The 17,183-nt window shown below is 32.3% G+C and overlaps 2 protein-coding genes and 2 long non-coding RNA genes across 4 annotated transcripts; 3 read left to right on the top strand and 1 right to left on the bottom strand.

Annotated features, from left to right (window-relative positions):
• The first annotated feature begins 433 nt into the window (after positions 1-433).
• LOC105434689 lies at positions 434-6,418 on the top strand. The gene is made up of 2 exons (XR_004214330.1): positions 434-943; positions 3,552-6,418. It is a non-coding gene; the product is annotated as an uncharacterized LOC105434689 (long non-coding RNA).
• Positions 6,419-8,160: 1,742 nt separating this feature from the next.
• On the top strand, positions 8,161-10,027 carry LOC101207787 (probable membrane metalloprotease ARASP2, chloroplastic). Its single transcript, XM_004151885.3, has one exon. It carries the CDS (start codon positions 8,347-8,349, stop codon positions 9,715-9,717), a length of 1,371 nt encoding a protein of 456 aa, XP_004151933.2. The 5' UTR covers positions 8,161-8,346; the 3' UTR covers positions 9,718-10,027.
• A 284-nt stretch (positions 10,028-10,311) lies between these two features.
• LOC116402117 lies at positions 10,312-12,247 on the bottom strand. The gene is made up of 2 exons (XR_004214551.1): positions 11,774-12,247; positions 10,312-10,755 (listed from the first exon to the last, which is right to left on the bottom strand). It is a non-coding gene; the product is annotated as an uncharacterized LOC116402117 (long non-coding RNA).
• Positions 12,248-12,333: 86 nt separating this feature from the next.
• LOC101217625 (arogenate dehydratase/prephenate dehydratase 1, chloroplastic) lies at positions 12,334-16,688 on the top strand. The gene is made up of 11 exons (XM_004151845.3): positions 12,334-12,760; positions 13,482-13,549; positions 13,630-13,722; positions 13,819-14,019; positions 14,451-14,531; positions 14,622-14,717; positions 14,834-14,911; positions 15,008-15,097; positions 15,194-15,261; positions 15,362-15,443; positions 16,222-16,688. The coding sequence occupies exons 1-11, from the start codon at positions 12,508-12,510 to the stop codon at positions 16,276-16,278; spliced, it is 1,167 nt and encodes a 388-aa protein (XP_004151893.1). The 5' UTR covers positions 12,334-12,507; the 3' UTR covers positions 16,279-16,688.
• Positions 16,689-17,183: the final 495 nt, after the last annotated feature.

The following is a 17,183-nucleotide window of genomic DNA, read 5'->3' as shown; positions in this document are numbered from 1 at the left end:
TATATATATTATCAAACCTCAATTATTATCAAAACTACCCATTATTAATTACATGTAACACCCAAACAATTTCTATCCACCACACAAATTATTTAAACATTTTTCTCCCCCTAATCCTATTATTATTATTATTATTCTTATCTATTATTTTGAGCATTCTATAATTGCAGTGATGGAAAGAAAAGAAAAAAACATCATAATAGATTTTGTATACATCAAAGTCAATTTCTATTCATTTTTTATGAAAAGAATTTGAAATTATATATAATCCACAATCATATCGAAACTTTATAAATATTTCTATGTAGTAATTTAAATATTAATTTTGAGTAATTTTGACAAAAAAAAAATCAGTAATATTAAACAAACATAATGGAGATTTTTGTGGATAATGACATTTTAAACTTAGTGGAATACAATATAAATTCAATAGAAAATAGAGACAAAAAGATAGAAAGTCAATTTAAGGGGACGTACAAAACTACAAAAACAGTTTGAAGAAGGAAGTAAATGGGTTAGACTTTGTCTATATATGCTTTCAGTTTTTGCTTAATATTATAAATAGACGAAGAAAAAAGGGCTAAATTTCATTATGATCATCTCTCTCTCTCTCTCTCTCTCTATCTTTCTCTACCTCTTTCTTTGTTTCCATGTTACCGTGGTGTTGCAGGCGGAAGAAGTAGCGGCGCGTAGAAGATGGTAGGTGGCGCGTGAATGGAATTGAAGAGGTTTTGTGGCGGAAGATGAGTTTTGATAATTGGATGAAGGTATTGACGTGTCTCAATTCGAAAGGTACATGGTTTAATATTAAAAAGAGAAGGAATTGGGAAATTATGAATCTGTGTTAGCCTTAGCCGTGTGTGTTTTCTGATTGAGCCGCGTCAATATCTCTTCTCAAATTTTGCACCTCCGCCAAGCTCTCTCTCTCTCTCTCTCTATCAAGGTATTTTCTTTAAACCCTAGCTAATTTTCTTTGTTTTCTTTCTTTTTATTTACCTCTTTTCATTAATTAACATGCAATATTCTTATGCTTTCGGACACAATTTTGGGTTATTAATATTGCAGTTAGATTTGGACTTTTTATACAGATCATGGAAAAAAAAACCCTAAAAAGTTTAGAGATATAATATATTGGATGAAAATTGATACTCAATTTTTTCAAAAAAATAAAAAAATAAAAAATATAATTAATAAAAAGTTTGAATATAAATTTTACTTTACCCCTCTTGATGAATTTTTTTTTTTTGGCTCCACCCCTGACCAAATTTATTACCCAATTGATTCATTATTATCTTTTAATTTGTTTAATTATTTTTTAGACTTCTGTTTTTGGAGTACAAATTTTTTGAAGGGGCACCTAAAAATATTTAAATGATTGTTAATGAAAAAATTATTAAAATATTTATAAAATATAACAAAATTGAATGACATAAATCTATTAGGGTTTATAATGGAAAGATTATGAATTTAATTATATTTTGTAAATGTTTTGGTTTTTCTTTTTATATATTTAAAAATGGTTTTTTTTTATTTATGATTTATTTTCTCATATTTTTACCACTTTTAACCTACATACTTCAATTTCCAAAGAATATTTTAGAAATATAAAAAGAAAAAGAACTTTCTTTAAGGAATTTCAAAACATGATTATTTTAAAAAGGCGAATGCCTAAAATAAAGTATGTTTCTTAGCTTAGTTCTTAAAAATAAAAAATGGAAGGGCACCAAATAATTTTAGGGATATTCTCTTAGAAAAATAACATGCCTTAATTTAATTAAGTATATATGAAAAGTTGATTCTTGTGATGATTGTGGTTGTAATTACTCAATAAAAGTTCCCATGCTTTTTTAGTTTAAACTTTTTTCAAAAGAGATGGGGGTTTTGGAATTTGGATTAGGATTTTAAACATACAAAAAAAGTTATAGAAACTATATTGAGATTATTCATAATACTATAGCTAATGGTTTTACAATCTGCATGCTTATATTATATATCTCATTGTGAGAATATAAATTTTGGGCCATGGTATATTTCCTTCCATATGCTTCTTTTCTTAAACACCACACATGTATTATATATATAACTTTCCAATTTCCCCATAGCTGTTTTAGTTGATTTCATTTCTTGAAATTATGATCAAGTTTTATACAATTGTCAGAATTTCAATATATATGTTTGTGATGTTGCAGAAATTAATTAAGTTAATTTTATGGTAAAAATATCACTTTATTTATTGTATTACTCAAATTGTTTCACTTTATATACCCGATTTTTTTTATTTAAAATGCTTAATATTATAGCAAAAGAACTTTATGGCCTGATTTTAATTATCTTTTATGAAGAATTATGTGGTAGGTTTAATTAGAGCTGTTTTGGTAGAATTTTAGAAGAACAATGCTGTTATTTAAGTGGTTTTATTAAGTTGATTTTAGATAAGATCAAATTGAGTTTAGTTTTTAAAAATAATAGTAATAATATATGAATTAGGTTGAACGTAATTTTAGAAAACATTGCAATTTTGGTAAGGAAAGAAAAAAAGAGAGGTACAGAAAGAAGGACATCCAAATGTATTTTGAAAATAAATAGTAACTAAAAAAATGTTGTGGCATTTATTAGAACACATGTGGTTGGGAGTCTGATTTAGAAATTGAGTTTTTGAATCAACTTTTGATTTCTATTCTTTACTCCTAAATAAGTTATTTCAACTTTAATACATCTTTTCTTAATTTTAAAAATAGAAACTCAAGCCTTCAAGTTTTTCTTTTCTTTAAATGCAAAATAATTTGAGACTTTGTATCCTATCACTTTTTTATTTTTCAAAAGTACAACTATAGTATTGTTTTTTAGTGTACCTTTTAGTTTGTATTAATGAATAATGATATGTGTAATTAAAAACAATTTCTATATATATTGTTAATTGAGTTAGAAATTCAAATCTATCAATACAAATGATATATTGGACAGTAGTCAAGTCACGTTTTCATATAAAAGTTACAAAAGATTTCCATTGATAAAATATAAATTTTAAATAATAGTTTGGAAAATTCAATCTTTTTTATTTTTTGGGCAGAAGTGTATGGAAAGTTTGTCAGTAAAAAAGTATATTATTAAGCTTTATAATTAAAAGGTTTGAATGGTATATGGATTCTGTAATTTTAGTTTTGTTTTAGTTTATTCTCTCTACATTAAAACTATTTATTTTAATTAATAAATGCACTTGGTTCATTTTGATTCTTGAAGTCTTAATTAAAATGTTTATTTAGATCCTTTACCTTCTAAAAAGGTGCATTTTAGTCTATTCATTTTCATTTTTACTTTAACTTTTAAGGGATCATAATTGTCCTTTTTCTTTTAGGTCTAAAGTGAGTTAAAAGTTGAAAATACTCTAACTAAAATGTACATTTTAAAAGGGTTTAACAATAAATTTTGGACAATTAAGTTCTACCATATCATCACATAAAAAAAGAAAAAATTAGTATTATGTGATAATTATAATTTGATTTGGTTTTTATAATTAAAGTTTTTCATATCCAACTTAATTCAAGCCTCAGATAGTCAAATTGGGTCAAGGAAGATGTACGTGGGTCTAAGTCCAAGTCTAACAAGTACATGAGTACAAGTTCAAGTCTAGCAAACAAATTAACCCAAGTTCAAGCTCAACAAGTAAATGGGCCTAAGCGCATCCAAAGTCTATGAAAATTCTCTATCATGACCTACGTAACTTAATCTTAATTTTGAGCTACCTATGAACTTTTGTTCAAACAAAATTATCCTTAGATCTGTATAGGTGAGAGCAGCTTAACAGTGTTGACCCAATAAGCCTCCTATTTCAGGGGTAAGATCGGGTAAATGACTAAGGACATAAGGTGCAAGACGGAATTGACTCCTAGTCTCTTTAGAGTTAGTATATAGGTTGTTCCCTTAAGAACTTAATCCAAGTATGGAATAAGGGACCCCACCCTCTCATTGGACCAAGAGGGATTCGGTTTATAAGTTGGATCCAAAACCAATTGTTCAATAGTGGATCAATGGGAGTTAAAGAGCAAGATGTAGTCTAGGAGGTAAAACGATATTTGACCCAATTGAGGTTACAAACAACATGTGAAGGAGTAACTTACTGATTATTGGTTATATCAGATGGACATAAATATATCTATTGTGAAGGGAGTGCAACTATGGGACTGTAGTGGAATGATCCGTTAGTTATCGAATGTTGAATAGCTCGATCTAAAAGGATTTAGCCAATTAATCTCAGATCATTGGAGGCCATGATTTATGGGTCCATAAGTTCCCCTACTAGCTCATATGAAATTAATTTAGAACAATATGTTTGAATAATTCAAATTATTAGAATTAGGTAAATAGAGATAAAACTGACAAATATATGTGATATAACCGTCGATTATAAGTCTTAGATAGATCTTTATGTTTAAATGTGATTCAAATATTAAAATTACGAGTACATACTCATATTTGGAAACTTGAAATTGATGGAAAAAGTCAAAATGTTGACTTTTAATTTTGAAAAGTTAAACTTTGACCGAATTTATATTCAAATGTGATTTAAATGAATGTGGATTCATGCTCGGGAGGTCAAAATTAGTCAAGATAGACAAAATGAAAAAAAGTCAAAGTTTAACTTTTACTTGAATGGTCAAATGATCATATTGCCCTCGGATTAAAGTTAGTGGAAAAATCGTCAAACATTTTGTTGGATAATCCCACTAACACTTAGTGGGACAAATGACTACTATACAGATGAGATTTCTAGAGAAATGTAATTCGTGGAATTAAAATTTGTAATTTTCAATATACTGAAATGATGTAATAAGATGATAAGACATCCCACACTAGAAAATTTGTATATTGAAATTTTCTAGGTGAAATAAACTGAAATGATGTAATAAGATGATATTTGGTACCCTATGTGATGAGATGTCCCACACGCTGTATGTTCTAGTGTGAGATGTCTTATCCTTGCTGTGTTATGCGATAAGATGTCCTATTCTTTCCGTATGATCTGAAATAAGATGCTTCATACCTTGCTATGTGTTTTGGTATGAAATGTCTGTTGCTTGTTGTGTGATCTGAAATTGGAAGGTGCATTATGCGTGATAAAATTAATGGTGAATTGCTATTGTGTTGACATAACTCCGCACAACTGCAACCCAGTAAAAGAGTGTGGTAAACGCTTGAGTTAAGGAAATGGTATAAAGATGTAATTCAACATGCATATTGACTTTGCGATATGATTTATATGATGCATAATGTGAGATACATTTTTATGCAATATGAACTATTATAAATTATTTGAAAAGAAATGATTTACCCTTGTTTGTTAAAGAGATTGAGATTAATCACTTAAAAGTACTAAAATGATTTGATTTGAACTTAATGGTTTAATTTGAAATGCATTACCATCTATATCGCCTGGTTTTGCAAAATGAATTACAACGTTTTACGGCTAAAATTGATTTATTAAAGGTGTTGGTGAAAGACCCCACTCACTAGACATTTTTGTCTAACCTTTCAAATATTTTGTTTTATTCTCCCCCTCCTCGTGGTAGTAAAGGACACTCAACAATCAATTTGTCATCTTGATCACCTATTCTGTCATACGTCATCACATCATCTTGGTAATGGTCATATTAGCTCGTATAGCATGTAGAGTTAGGCGAGCAAATTTAAGTTGTTGTTTTAAAAATTATACATATTTTCAGTTTGATGAATCTCTTGTAAATGTACTATTTGAACAAATTTCAATAAATCCTTTGTTATTTGAAAGGAATTCCCCTCTCCCATTAAGTTTGTTGGTATGTTTATTCTGCTTAACTAGGCGTTCTGCGTGCTATCTTACATAGAGATTCACGTTGAATATCTACCCAATCTACCTCCTCATGGTCACATGCAATGGATTTGGGACATGGCGTGACAAATTTGTTGTATGCATTGAGATTACCCTGCACAATCGCAACTCGACGATGAGAGTGTGTTGACACTTAAGCTGATGAGAGTACAAAAGATGAAATTTGGTATGCGAGGTGATTTTGCATTATTTTATACAAAACACATAATGTGAAAATATTCTTCTTATACGATATAAATTATGATGAAATGATTTTACGAGGGAATGATTTCTATGAGATTTATGAACACTTACCAATGAGATTTGAAGGTGAAAATCGCCTAATGTAGCGAAGGACCTCTAGTGTTTGACTTGTCATCTTAATCACTTGCTGTGCCATAATCATGTCACATCATGTCTCATTAGTAATCATTAGACAAATTGCATGGCATGTACGGTTGGGCAAGATGAAATAAATGTTTCTTTTTTCTTGGAAACAACTTGTATATTTTTTATTTTGCCAGAACTCACTTTGTACTTACCTCAAATATATTGAAGTTTGATTGCTCCAAATTGTTCAAATCAAGTTCTTTCATAGCATTCAATAAGTCTTTATTACGTGTTTAAAATGATTATTGTGTTTATTCCGTTTACTAGGCATTCAACGTATTATCTCATGGTAGATGAGCGTTGAGTGACTAGGCGATCACGCCTCCACATGGTTAAATGGAGTGACTTTGGGGTAAGACATGATAGTTACGAACTATCAACGATGTGAGATCATCTTTTAATTTGCATGCGTGAGAGCGGCTTGAGTTATCGGCTCAATAAACTTTATAATAAACCATGTTTTTGTTTAAATACCATTAATTCTCTATTGAACAATTTGTTACGTTCCAATAAATTAAATCCACCCTCTCATCTTTATCAGTTAATCTTTCAATAATTTGTTTAGTTCAAAGGTTGAAGGGTTGCTTATAAGCTATCTGAACTCCATCTTCTCATCTATATCTTCCAACTAATTCATCACTGTATTGTGTGGTCATCTTACATACTTCTCACCATCAAGCTTTTGTTATTTTAATTCTTTTTAGTTTATGATTTATCTAACAAACCTCTTCATTATCTGATAACGTATCTATGTGTTCATAAGAAAAGAACCATTTAACTTAACTAATATTCATGTGTTCGACCTCCGTCCTCACAAAGACTAACTTCTAACAAGTTTATATCTGAGCTTGTAAGGGAAAACATGCATGCTTATGTTAGAAACTAAGACTACATTGTATGAACACAATTGTGCACTACCAACACAATTTCAATACTTATTTTGATAACACTATAGATAAGATCCACCTTGTAAATGTTACAAACAATATAATCTAAATCATTCATGTGAAGACATGTATGCAAAGATATTAATACAATGAGTTTGGTATAAGATTGGATTGCAGAATTATTAATCTTCATTAATTGAAAAGATTAATATTTCACAAATAGGTGAAAAGTATTTATAAGGTTAATTTTAAGAAACTAGGAACAAAAAACATGACTTAAATTTTTGTAAAATGATACGAGGGCTAAATCCATTCGGTAAAGTTTTTTGTTTTTTGTTTTATTTTTAAAAATCAATGCTACAAACACCACTTCCATTCTTGAGTTTATTGGTTAGTTCAGTCATCTACTTTCTATCAATGTTAGTGAGTTTTGAAGAAAAAAATAGTTCTTGGAAACCTATTTTTAGTTTTTGAATTTGGTTGAAAATTCAAATCTTCTTAGAAAATACAAAAGTTATCTTAAGAAATCGATTGAAACGTGGATAATATTCAAAAACCAAAAACTAAAAATTAATTATTATCAATTGAGACTTACTTCTTACATTTCCATTGATTTATTACATTTGAAGTGGGGTAAACGTAGCTTTATTGTAAATCAGTAAACAGACCTAAATTTGATGACCTGAAGTTTGGAGGAGTATGTGTAGTGTTAGATATTGTATTAAATTTATGCTTTTGGACTACTAGTACCCAAGTATGTGTTACAAAAAGATCATGTATTCAAGTAACTTTAAACTTTTGGTTGAAGTTAGTATGTATCAATTCAAGTTTATGGATAAATGGATGATCTCCAGTATCTATACCAATGACATTGAATAGATTACATAAGTGGTGTGAAAGAGTAGGAGGAATTTGGTACTATCAATTCGATTTGTTTCGTCATTTGGAGTGAAGGGTGTAGTCTGTTACTAAAAAAATTGGCCAATAAAAGTAAAGTCTACGGCTTGTATTTTCGGATCACACGCGACTGAGAAGCCTAAAAAACATACACACAAATACGAGGGGGAGAAAACAGGAAACACCTCTCTCAATCAATTCCCCTCCACAAATTTCAAAATGGTGTTATCCCAAACCTATTTCTTCTCCAATTCTTCCCTTTTCTTCCTCTATCTCTCTCTATAAGTCTCTGCCAATCCTGATATCCCACACCCAACTTTCAAAACCATGTTACTAAATCTCCCTTCCTCTTCTTTTTCTGTCATTAAGTTAGCTAATTTGAAGTCCCCTTTCTCTGATTTTTCAGTCAAGTCCAGAACCCACTTCTCTAAATCCTTATCATCATCATCATCTTCTTCTTCTTCTTCTTCATTGTGGCATTCACCTCCGTCGTCGGAACTTAGTTTCAAGGACAGACACCAAATTTTCTGGGACAAAACCAAAATCCGATGTCGGAGGAATGGCGATTTCAGGTTGTGGGCTTTTGCCGGAATCGATATTGGAAGTGCTCAGTCGGTACTTGAGGCGGCGGCGGTGTTGACGGCTATCATTGTTGTTCATGAGAGTGGACACTTCCTCGCTGCCTGTTTACAGGGTATTCATGTAAGTAAATTTGCAATTGGGTTTGGTCCAATTCTTGCGAAATTCAATAAAAACAATGTAGAATACTCTATTAGGGCTTTTCCTCTTGGTGGATTTGTGGGTTTTCCTGATAATGATCCTGACAGTGATATTCCAGTGGATGATGAAAATTTGCTTAAAAATAGACCGATATTGGATAGAGTGTTGGTGATTTCTGCTGGTGTTATTGCCAATATTATCTTCGCATACATAATTATCTTAGTTCAAGTCTCGTCCGTTGGTTTGCCTGTTCAAGAGCCGTTTCCAGGCGTTCTTGTGCCTGAGGTTCTAACTCTTTCAGCTGCTTCTCGTGATGGGCTGCTTCCTGGGGATGTGATTCTCGCTGTTAATGGAAATGAACTGCCAAAATTGGGTTCTACAGCAGTTTCTGATCTTGTTGAGGCAATTAAAAGAAGCCCCAATAGAACTGTGCTTCTCAAAGTTGAAAGAGGGAATCAGGATCTTGAAATTGGGGTCACCCCGGATAAGAGTTTTGATGGAACAGGGAGAATTGGGGTTCAGCTTTCACCTAATGTAAAGATTTCAAAAGTTGTAGCAAAGAATTTCTTGGAGGCTTTTAACTATTCTAGAAAGGAATTTTTGGGTCTTTCTTATAATGTTCTGGATAGCTTGAAACAAACTTTTCTGAACTTCTCTCAATCAGCCAGTAAGGTTTCTGGTCCTGTCGCCATTATTGCTGTTGGTGCAGAAGTTGCAAGGTCCAACATTGATGGGCTCTATCAATTTGCAGCTGTGCTTAATATTAACCTTGCTGTTATAAACCTTCTTCCCTTGCCTGCTTTAGATGGCGGTTCGTTGGCTTTAATTCTCATCGAGGCTGTAAGGGGAGGGAGGAAGTTGCCTCTAGAACTCGAGCAGCGAATTATGTCATCTGGGGTCATGTTTGTTGTACTTCTTGGGCTATTCCTCATCATCCGAGACACGTTAAACCTTGAATTTATAAAGGACTTATTATGATCAGCCGATGCCTCAACTCGACAAGTAGTTTAACTCTGTTGAAACTGTAAATGGTTGGCTTGATGATTCTAGTGTTGGGGTTGTGGTTTTAGAGCTCATATGCTTTCATATTGTTGGATTCAGCTGATAATAGAGATAGAGAAAGAGGTCGTTTATAACAAAATGGAACCCTCTATTACATTCTTATCAGCTTTGTACTCCCAAATCAACAAGTCAAATTATACAAAACAGCTTATTCTTGTGCATCTTTCATGTTGCTTGAATCCATCTTCCTCTGTTGCAGGTAGAAAGAACTTGAGTTCAATATCCTTCCCTCATTTGCAACACATTTGAACTTCTTTTCTTTACATTTGTCTCTTAATAGAGTTTATGCAAAATAGTAGAGAAGGAAATGGTTCAAATTCAGTTGGAAGGCACAAAAAAGGAACCTGGCTAAAGTGTAAACTTGTGGGTTTGTTGGTCGAACTTTTTGGATATTAAGCAGAGAATGTTATGGTCAATTTGATTAAAGATTTGGGAGATGAATGGATGGGCCTTTTACTTCGTAATTGCAAGTAGTATTTTGGTAGATGAAGAAAAATTATTTGGAATCTATTTAAAAAATATTCCTGAAAATTTCAAACGTCTCATTAATACCTTTTACTTTTAAAGAATGCCCACAGGACAAGTTGTAGATGAAATTGTAAGTGATTAGGTTATAAATGTCACGAACTTTGGAAAGTTTAATAATATTTTTATACTTTTTTTTTAAAAAAGGAAGTTAAAATACTCATACTATTTGTATATTGAACATAATTAGCAAATACCTAGTTCCATAAATACTTTTGAACGACAGTTACTTTAACAAAAAGTGGGTGTAAAGTGTAAATGAAACTTAATAGTTTGTGTACACCAAGTTATACTCAACTTATGATCTAATGCTTCCCCTTCTTTCTCCCTCTCATTCAACGCCTTCTTACTCTTTTACTTCCATTCCATCACCACCAGGGACCTTAAGAGTGAAAACTAACCCAATTTATCAAGTTGTATCTTTCGTAGCTGAGTATGTGTTGAGGCGCAATTGGCCCATCATTAGAAAAAAGAATACAAAAGTTAGGCTCATAACTTCATGTTTTCAGATTTTATAAAAATGACAAAAGCACCAGTCCAACCAAATTGCTAAACTTAAAAAAGCCCCAGAAGCCTTTAAAAGTTTATTGATATACGATATATATTGACATGAAAGGTGTTTGATGTCTGATATACTACTGATGTGTTGATTGATATGTGATACTATTAACATTCTTGAAAATCACTTGATATGCGTTCTTGTACTGATGATATATACTATTGATACACTCCAAAGTTAGTTAATAAGTGATATGCAGGTGAAATACAATTGACGTTTTTAAGGTTGTTTAATATATGTATGGATATACCATTGATATACTTTTGATACATTGTAAAGTTGTTCAATGTTTGATATATTGTTGATATGCTAATGAAATTCTTGGAAGTTGAAAGATATGTGATATACTAATAACACATTATTGGCATTCTCTAAAAGGTATAGGGTTTAGCGTTTGTTTGATTTATAAGGGATTATTGTTGATTGATAACTAATTTTGTAAATATTTTGGTTCATTTTACTCTATATGAAAACAAATAAATATATAATAAACGAAAGATCAAATTTGAGATTTTACCATATTGTAAATTTCCATTCATCACAGACATGCTTGCAAATATACATTCTAAGCTTGCCGACCATTGCAAATTTCCTTATGAATTTTGGTCATAATTTTGAGAATGTTTTTGGTAGGAGGGAAAAGAATATGTGCATTACTAAACTTTGGTAAAAGAGCCCAACATAAATAAATAAATAAAACAAAACTCTGCAAAGTCTCTTTCGATAAAAGACATGAAGAAGAACAAATCGTAGTCTTAATTTTGGATAGATGATGATCGATTCATAGAAGAAAAAAGATAATGATCAAAGTCCCTTACCAATTTCAGATACCAAAATATAGGAAAAAATATTAGAGTTTTAAAAGAGAATATAGGAAGAAATACATACCTGAAAAAGAACGGTGAGGAAGAGGGAGAAGAAGATAAGGAGAAGAGACGTAGCGAAGAGGAGAAACCAAGAACGGTGGAGATTGAAGGAGTGACGAAAAGGACCAGAAAGAAGAGACGTAGCGAAGAGGAGAAACCAAGAAGAGTGAAGATTGAAAGAGGAAGAGAAGAGAAGAGAAAAAGTGGCAAAAACATGAAAAATGAAAAAAAGAATGAAAAAGTGAGGAGAAACGGTTAAAATGTAAAGAGAATGATGGAGAAGAGAATACTTCAATGGATTAAATTAAAGTTAATTGGAAAAACGAAATGATTGAAATAAAGTGAGAGAAAGAAGGAAACAAAAAAGTCAGAGGCTACCAACTCAATGGATTGGGATTTGATAAATTTGATATAATCCCTCCGTCAAACCAAATATTTTTGTTTCTATTAAACATTAAAATACATAATAGGAGAAGATGTCAACCGTCCATTCCTGATTCGAAAAGTCCTCTAAATCAACGCTCACAAATTCATCACACTATTTCCCTCTTTCTTAACGCATATTTATAAAATGCCTTCTCTGTCTCAAACACCTCTCTACTCAACTTCCCACAACAACTTCTCCCAACTCCGCTAACTGCAACAATAAAATATGAAGGCAAACACCATTCCCTCTTGGACTCCTCTTATCTTCTTCTTCATGTTCTAACTTCTTCAATCTCTATAACTGCTTCCAATTTCTTACCATTTTTTACGATGAATTTAGCCACTGCTATGGCCTTGGGTGATTCCTCGTCTTTGTGGTGTTTCATGCCTAAGTTGACGCCCTCTCCTCTCTCCTTCAAGTTGGATTTCAGAGGAGGGATTTTAGGATTGCCGCCTTCCTCAATGGCTTGCTCTATTGAGGCTGAGAAGCCGCCCAATCGAACCACTGAGTTGCAGCCGGTTAACGATCAGGCCCATGGGAGTATTGTTCGGAAATTTAACAAGGATATGGCGTCTTTTCATAGTAAGTTTTGTTTTCCAATAAGGATATGTCGTTAGTTTGATATTGTATGAAACGTTGCGACTTGATTGTTTCGTTGATTCGTGTTGTGGAATTATTGTATGAATCTATTGGAATGCACATTAGGAGCAAATACTTCTGATTATGATAATGATCTGAAGCTGTTAGAGAATTTCTAGGAGCGACCGTTTTTAAAGTAAGTTTAAAACCATTCGGATGAAGACGTGGAATGGTTCTGGTTAAGCTTCAAGTTTAGATATAGGTCAACGAGGAAACCGTGGTTGAAATGATTGGGCAGGAGGTCTAAGACTTGTTTGGGAGATTTTTACACAATAATATCTGAAGCAAAAGTTGAGAACATGTTTGGATAACTCTTTCTTTGAAATTGGTTACGGGAATACGTCCTTGTTGTGCTAACTTCAGTCAGAAAATCGATGTCGGAATGCAACCATTGACATGAATAAATTACTCCAACTGAACAGGGAGATTAGAACTAACACTAACAGAATCAGATGGTAAGTGAAATATATTTTTGTAAATCAACTCTTCAAGACCAAGTATACTTTAAGCACAGCTTTGTGAAGCTATTCTTTCCGATTTCTGCTCCCTTAACATTGGCCTTTTCATTTTAACCTGTTATGTTTTCATCATAATTTGTTTAAATATTGTTTCGTCAACATTTCCTGCATCTAATGCATTTTCCATTTTATATAAATGGTTGCAGAACCATTATCTGTGTCAAATATATCGGCTTATCCAAATGATGATAGAAAGGTTCGAATATCATTTAAGGTATGATTTATACTCACTTAGTTCCTCACCAATTTATTTAGTAAATTTTATCACCTCTTTCATCTAAGTTAATAATGCAGGGGTTGCCAGGTTCATACAGTGAAGATGCAGCACTTAAAGCATACCCTAATTGCGAAAGTGTTCCTTGTAATGAGTTTGAAGATGCATTTAAGGTTTATAACCTATTTCATCCTTGCTAGTTTTGTTTTTGAAGATTATATGCAATTATAAAAAATTCTAGCCAACATGAATTTCTTTTTTCTTTGTAGGCTGTTGAATTATGGATGGCTGATAAAGCTGTTCTTCCAATTGAGAACTCATCAGGTGGGAGCATCCATCGCAACTATGATTTGCTCCTTCGACATAGACTACATATTGTTGGTGAAGTGCAGTTAGCCACCAATCTGTGCCTTCTAGCTCTGCCTGGTGTGAGAGCAGAACAGTTGAAACGTGTTCTTAGCCATCCGCAGGTTAAGCTTCTTACTTCCATTCCATCCTTATCTTTTCCCTTTTCTCTCCTTCGTTCTTTTTTTTTTTTTTGAAGTGCGGTCTCATGGATGCCAATGCTAAGTATTTGCTTACTTCACACAGCAGTTAATTGTAATAGTTTTAAATAACTGTCCAGAATTTGGTGGACCAAGCTGGATTCTCTCTTAGAATATTCATGAACATGTAGCATTCAATCTGCACCCTCCACCAAAGAAAATTCCTATTTTTTGCTCCTTTGCTTCTTCTCCATGAACTTGGGTACTATTTTTAAAGTAAAGTGAGTCTTTTGGAAGTAAAAAGCACACACATTTCGTACCAAAGTATCACTGGGAAATTTGTTTGCTTCTAGTCGGTATATGGTTGTTGTCTTCATTAAAAAAACATAATGACACTTGCTTGTTTGATTGGACAGGCACTTGCCTTGAGTGATACTGTCTTGAATAAGTTGGGCGTTGTCCAAGAAAATGTTGATGATACAGCTGGTGCTGCTCAGGTTCTTATGTTAGTTTTGGTTTTTGTTATTAACTTTCTCATACTAGGTTAATTTTCTAAAACAAATTGTCCATCTTGATTTTGTATCTAGTACGTAGCATCGAATAACCTCAGGGATGCTGGAGTTGTTGCAGGTGCTCGAACTGCAGAATTGTATGGTCTAAACATACTTGCAGAAGGAATCCAGGTAAGCATTTTCTATTTCTAATTTTCTTTACGTTCTCGTTTTATCTTAGTATATGGACTGATCATCACCGTTCTTAATTAAAATTGTGTGCTTGACTTCCTTCTTTCTTTACAAAGGATGATTTAAGTAATGTGACTCGTTACCTGGTACTTGCAAGGGAACCGATCATTCCAAGAGCTGATAGGCCCTATAGAGTAAGTGACGATCTCACATGTTCTCATCATAGTGCCTCATATCTGCCGAACTCATAGCTTTAATAAACTTGTAGTTGAGTATTCTATTTGTTGCAGACAAGCATTGTGTTTACTTTGGATGAAGGGGCTGGAGTTTTGTTCAAAGTCTTGGCGTTGTTTGCACTAAGAGAGATTAATTTGACAAAGGTTCATGCTGTCATTGATGAATTTAATATTTTCTCTAAAAGGATTGTGACATTTTGCCTCTAAAGTAAACTTATGTAAGACTTCTACGTGCATTAGATTGAAAGTCGACCGCAAAGAAATTGCCCGTTACGAGTAGTGGATGACTCTAACATGGGCACTGCTAAGTACGTATCATTATCATCGTTAAAAGCTATTGATGCACAATTTACCTCAAATAGCTGGTGGTATTGATTGATGTATCCTTTTAACATTTAATGTTTACAGGTACTTTGACTACTTGTTCTACATTGATTTTGAGGCTTCTATGGCCGAACCACGTGCGCAGCATGCCTTGGGGCTTTTGCAGGTTTGTTGTTATATTTGTTAAATTAAGTACGTCTTAAACGTTAAGAATATTATTAACCTATCTGCATAGTTGTGTTTTTTTTACATGCTAGACTTCATGAATCGATTAATATCCGAGCCCACACGTACATGAAGGAGTGTGTTAAAAACATACCATAATATAAACCAATTACTTTAAGCTTTTGGTTGGTAGCCACTTGATTTTTACTTTTCATTTTTTAAAATTAAGCCTATTAACCTCTATAAACGTATTTGATTGTTACCTACCTTTTATCAATGTCTATGAAAAGCAAGCCAAATTTTGGAAACCAACATAATCGTTTTTGAGTCTTTTGAAATTTAGCTAAGAATTAACACTTGTACTCAAAGAAATATGCAACAATCTGTTGTTAGATTGAGAGAAAATACATTTAAAAGCTTCTCGGCATCCGACCCTTTTCACTAGCCAGACTAACAACCCAGATACACGTAATTGAAACATATTTTCTAGACCATGCTTTATATGCTAACAATTACACAGCACGCCCTCGATAAAAACATTATGATTTTACAATCTCAACAATACAGCATATTTATCACCACAAAACATTTCTTATCAAGCTCAGTATTCAACTCTATCGTATTTGTACAACCATACCTGAACTAGATTTATTTTATAGGTTGTGCAACTGTGTTCTTGAGCTCTAAAATCTAAACCATGTTCGTAAAAAATTTCATATAAACCATATTTGTGCAGTATTTGAACATAACATAATCTATACGAGTTCCTTTTCTTGTAGGAACATGCACCGTTTCTTCGGGTACTTGGTTGCTATCCGATGGACGTGGCTAGCTAGTTATCAGCTGCATTCACGGCATCCATGTTCTTCAATTTTAGATCATCGCCAGACTACAGAGTGCGGTTATGTTCCATTGGAAGTCAAAATGGTAACTTCCAACTTACTAGCATGTAATTTGATCATAAAGTAAGTCAAATAATAATAATGTTAATAATAGTTTCTTTAAAAGAAAAAATGTTAACAATAGCAACAATATACTCTAGTATTATGTATGTGTAGTCTTAAGGTCTACCCCGAGTAATATTTCTGCTTCGTGGGTTTCTTTCTTTTTTAATTTTCCAAAGAACGTCTGAAATTGTCTTACAGTTTTAATCAATCAAATAGTTTATGTGCCGAACTTGTAATTTTCTTTAGTTTGACTATGTGGGTTAAGGAGTATATATGTCATAGTCCCCTACCCAATTCAATTCATGTGCTAGCTTTAATCTTTCACGATTTACTTTTCAACCATTTACTTTTCAAATCTCTTTCAAATCTTTCAACTAACTTGTATTTTTCTTTGAATATATGTTGTTAGATAGGGAATCAAATCTCTAACTTCGAGATTGATTATACAAATTTTATGTCAGTTAAGTTATGCTCATTTTGACATTTTGATATGTGATTTACCTTTTACATTAAGGTTACGTTTACCAATACGTAAGAAAAATTGGTGTAATCGTAATGCAATTACATTGATGGACCAATTGTAATGGATCACAATCGCAAATGTAATTTAATTGAATTGCATTAAATTGCCCTTACATTAAATTTCACATTTATGGTTACTCATTACAATCATTGACGGTAATGATAGTCATAAGAGAACCTAAGATGTGATAGATTTATATTTCAATTTAAAAAGAAAAATTAGTCTTATATTATATTGAAAGCTTATATTACTTATTTTTAAGTATTCAACT

This window comes from Cucumis sativus, chromosome 2 (assembly GCF_000004075.3).
Source record: "Cucumis sativus cultivar 9930 chromosome 2, Cucumber_9930_V3, whole genome shotgun sequence".
Lineage (NCBI taxonomy): Eukaryota > Viridiplantae > Streptophyta > Magnoliopsida > Cucurbitales > Cucurbitaceae > Cucumis > Cucumis sativus.
This window is presented reverse-complemented; position numbering and strand designations above follow the sequence as displayed.

Coding starts and splice junctions, on each gene's coding strand:
- LOC101207787 (XM_004151885.3), top strand. CDS start 8,347: ATGTTACTAAATCTCCCTTCCTCTTCTTTTTCTGTCATTAAGTTAGCT.
- LOC101217625 (XM_004151845.3), top strand. CDS start 12,508: ATGAATTTAGCCACTGCTATGGCCTTGGGTGATTCCTCGTCTTTGTGG. Junction 13,723..13,818: donor AGTTTGAAGATGCATTTAAG/GTTTATAACCTA, acceptor TTTTCTTTGTAG/GCTGTTGAATTATGGATGGC. Junction 15,444..16,221: donor ATGCCTTGGGGCTTTTGCAG/GTTTGTTGTTAT, acceptor CTTTTCTTGTAG/GAACATGCACCGTTTCTTCG.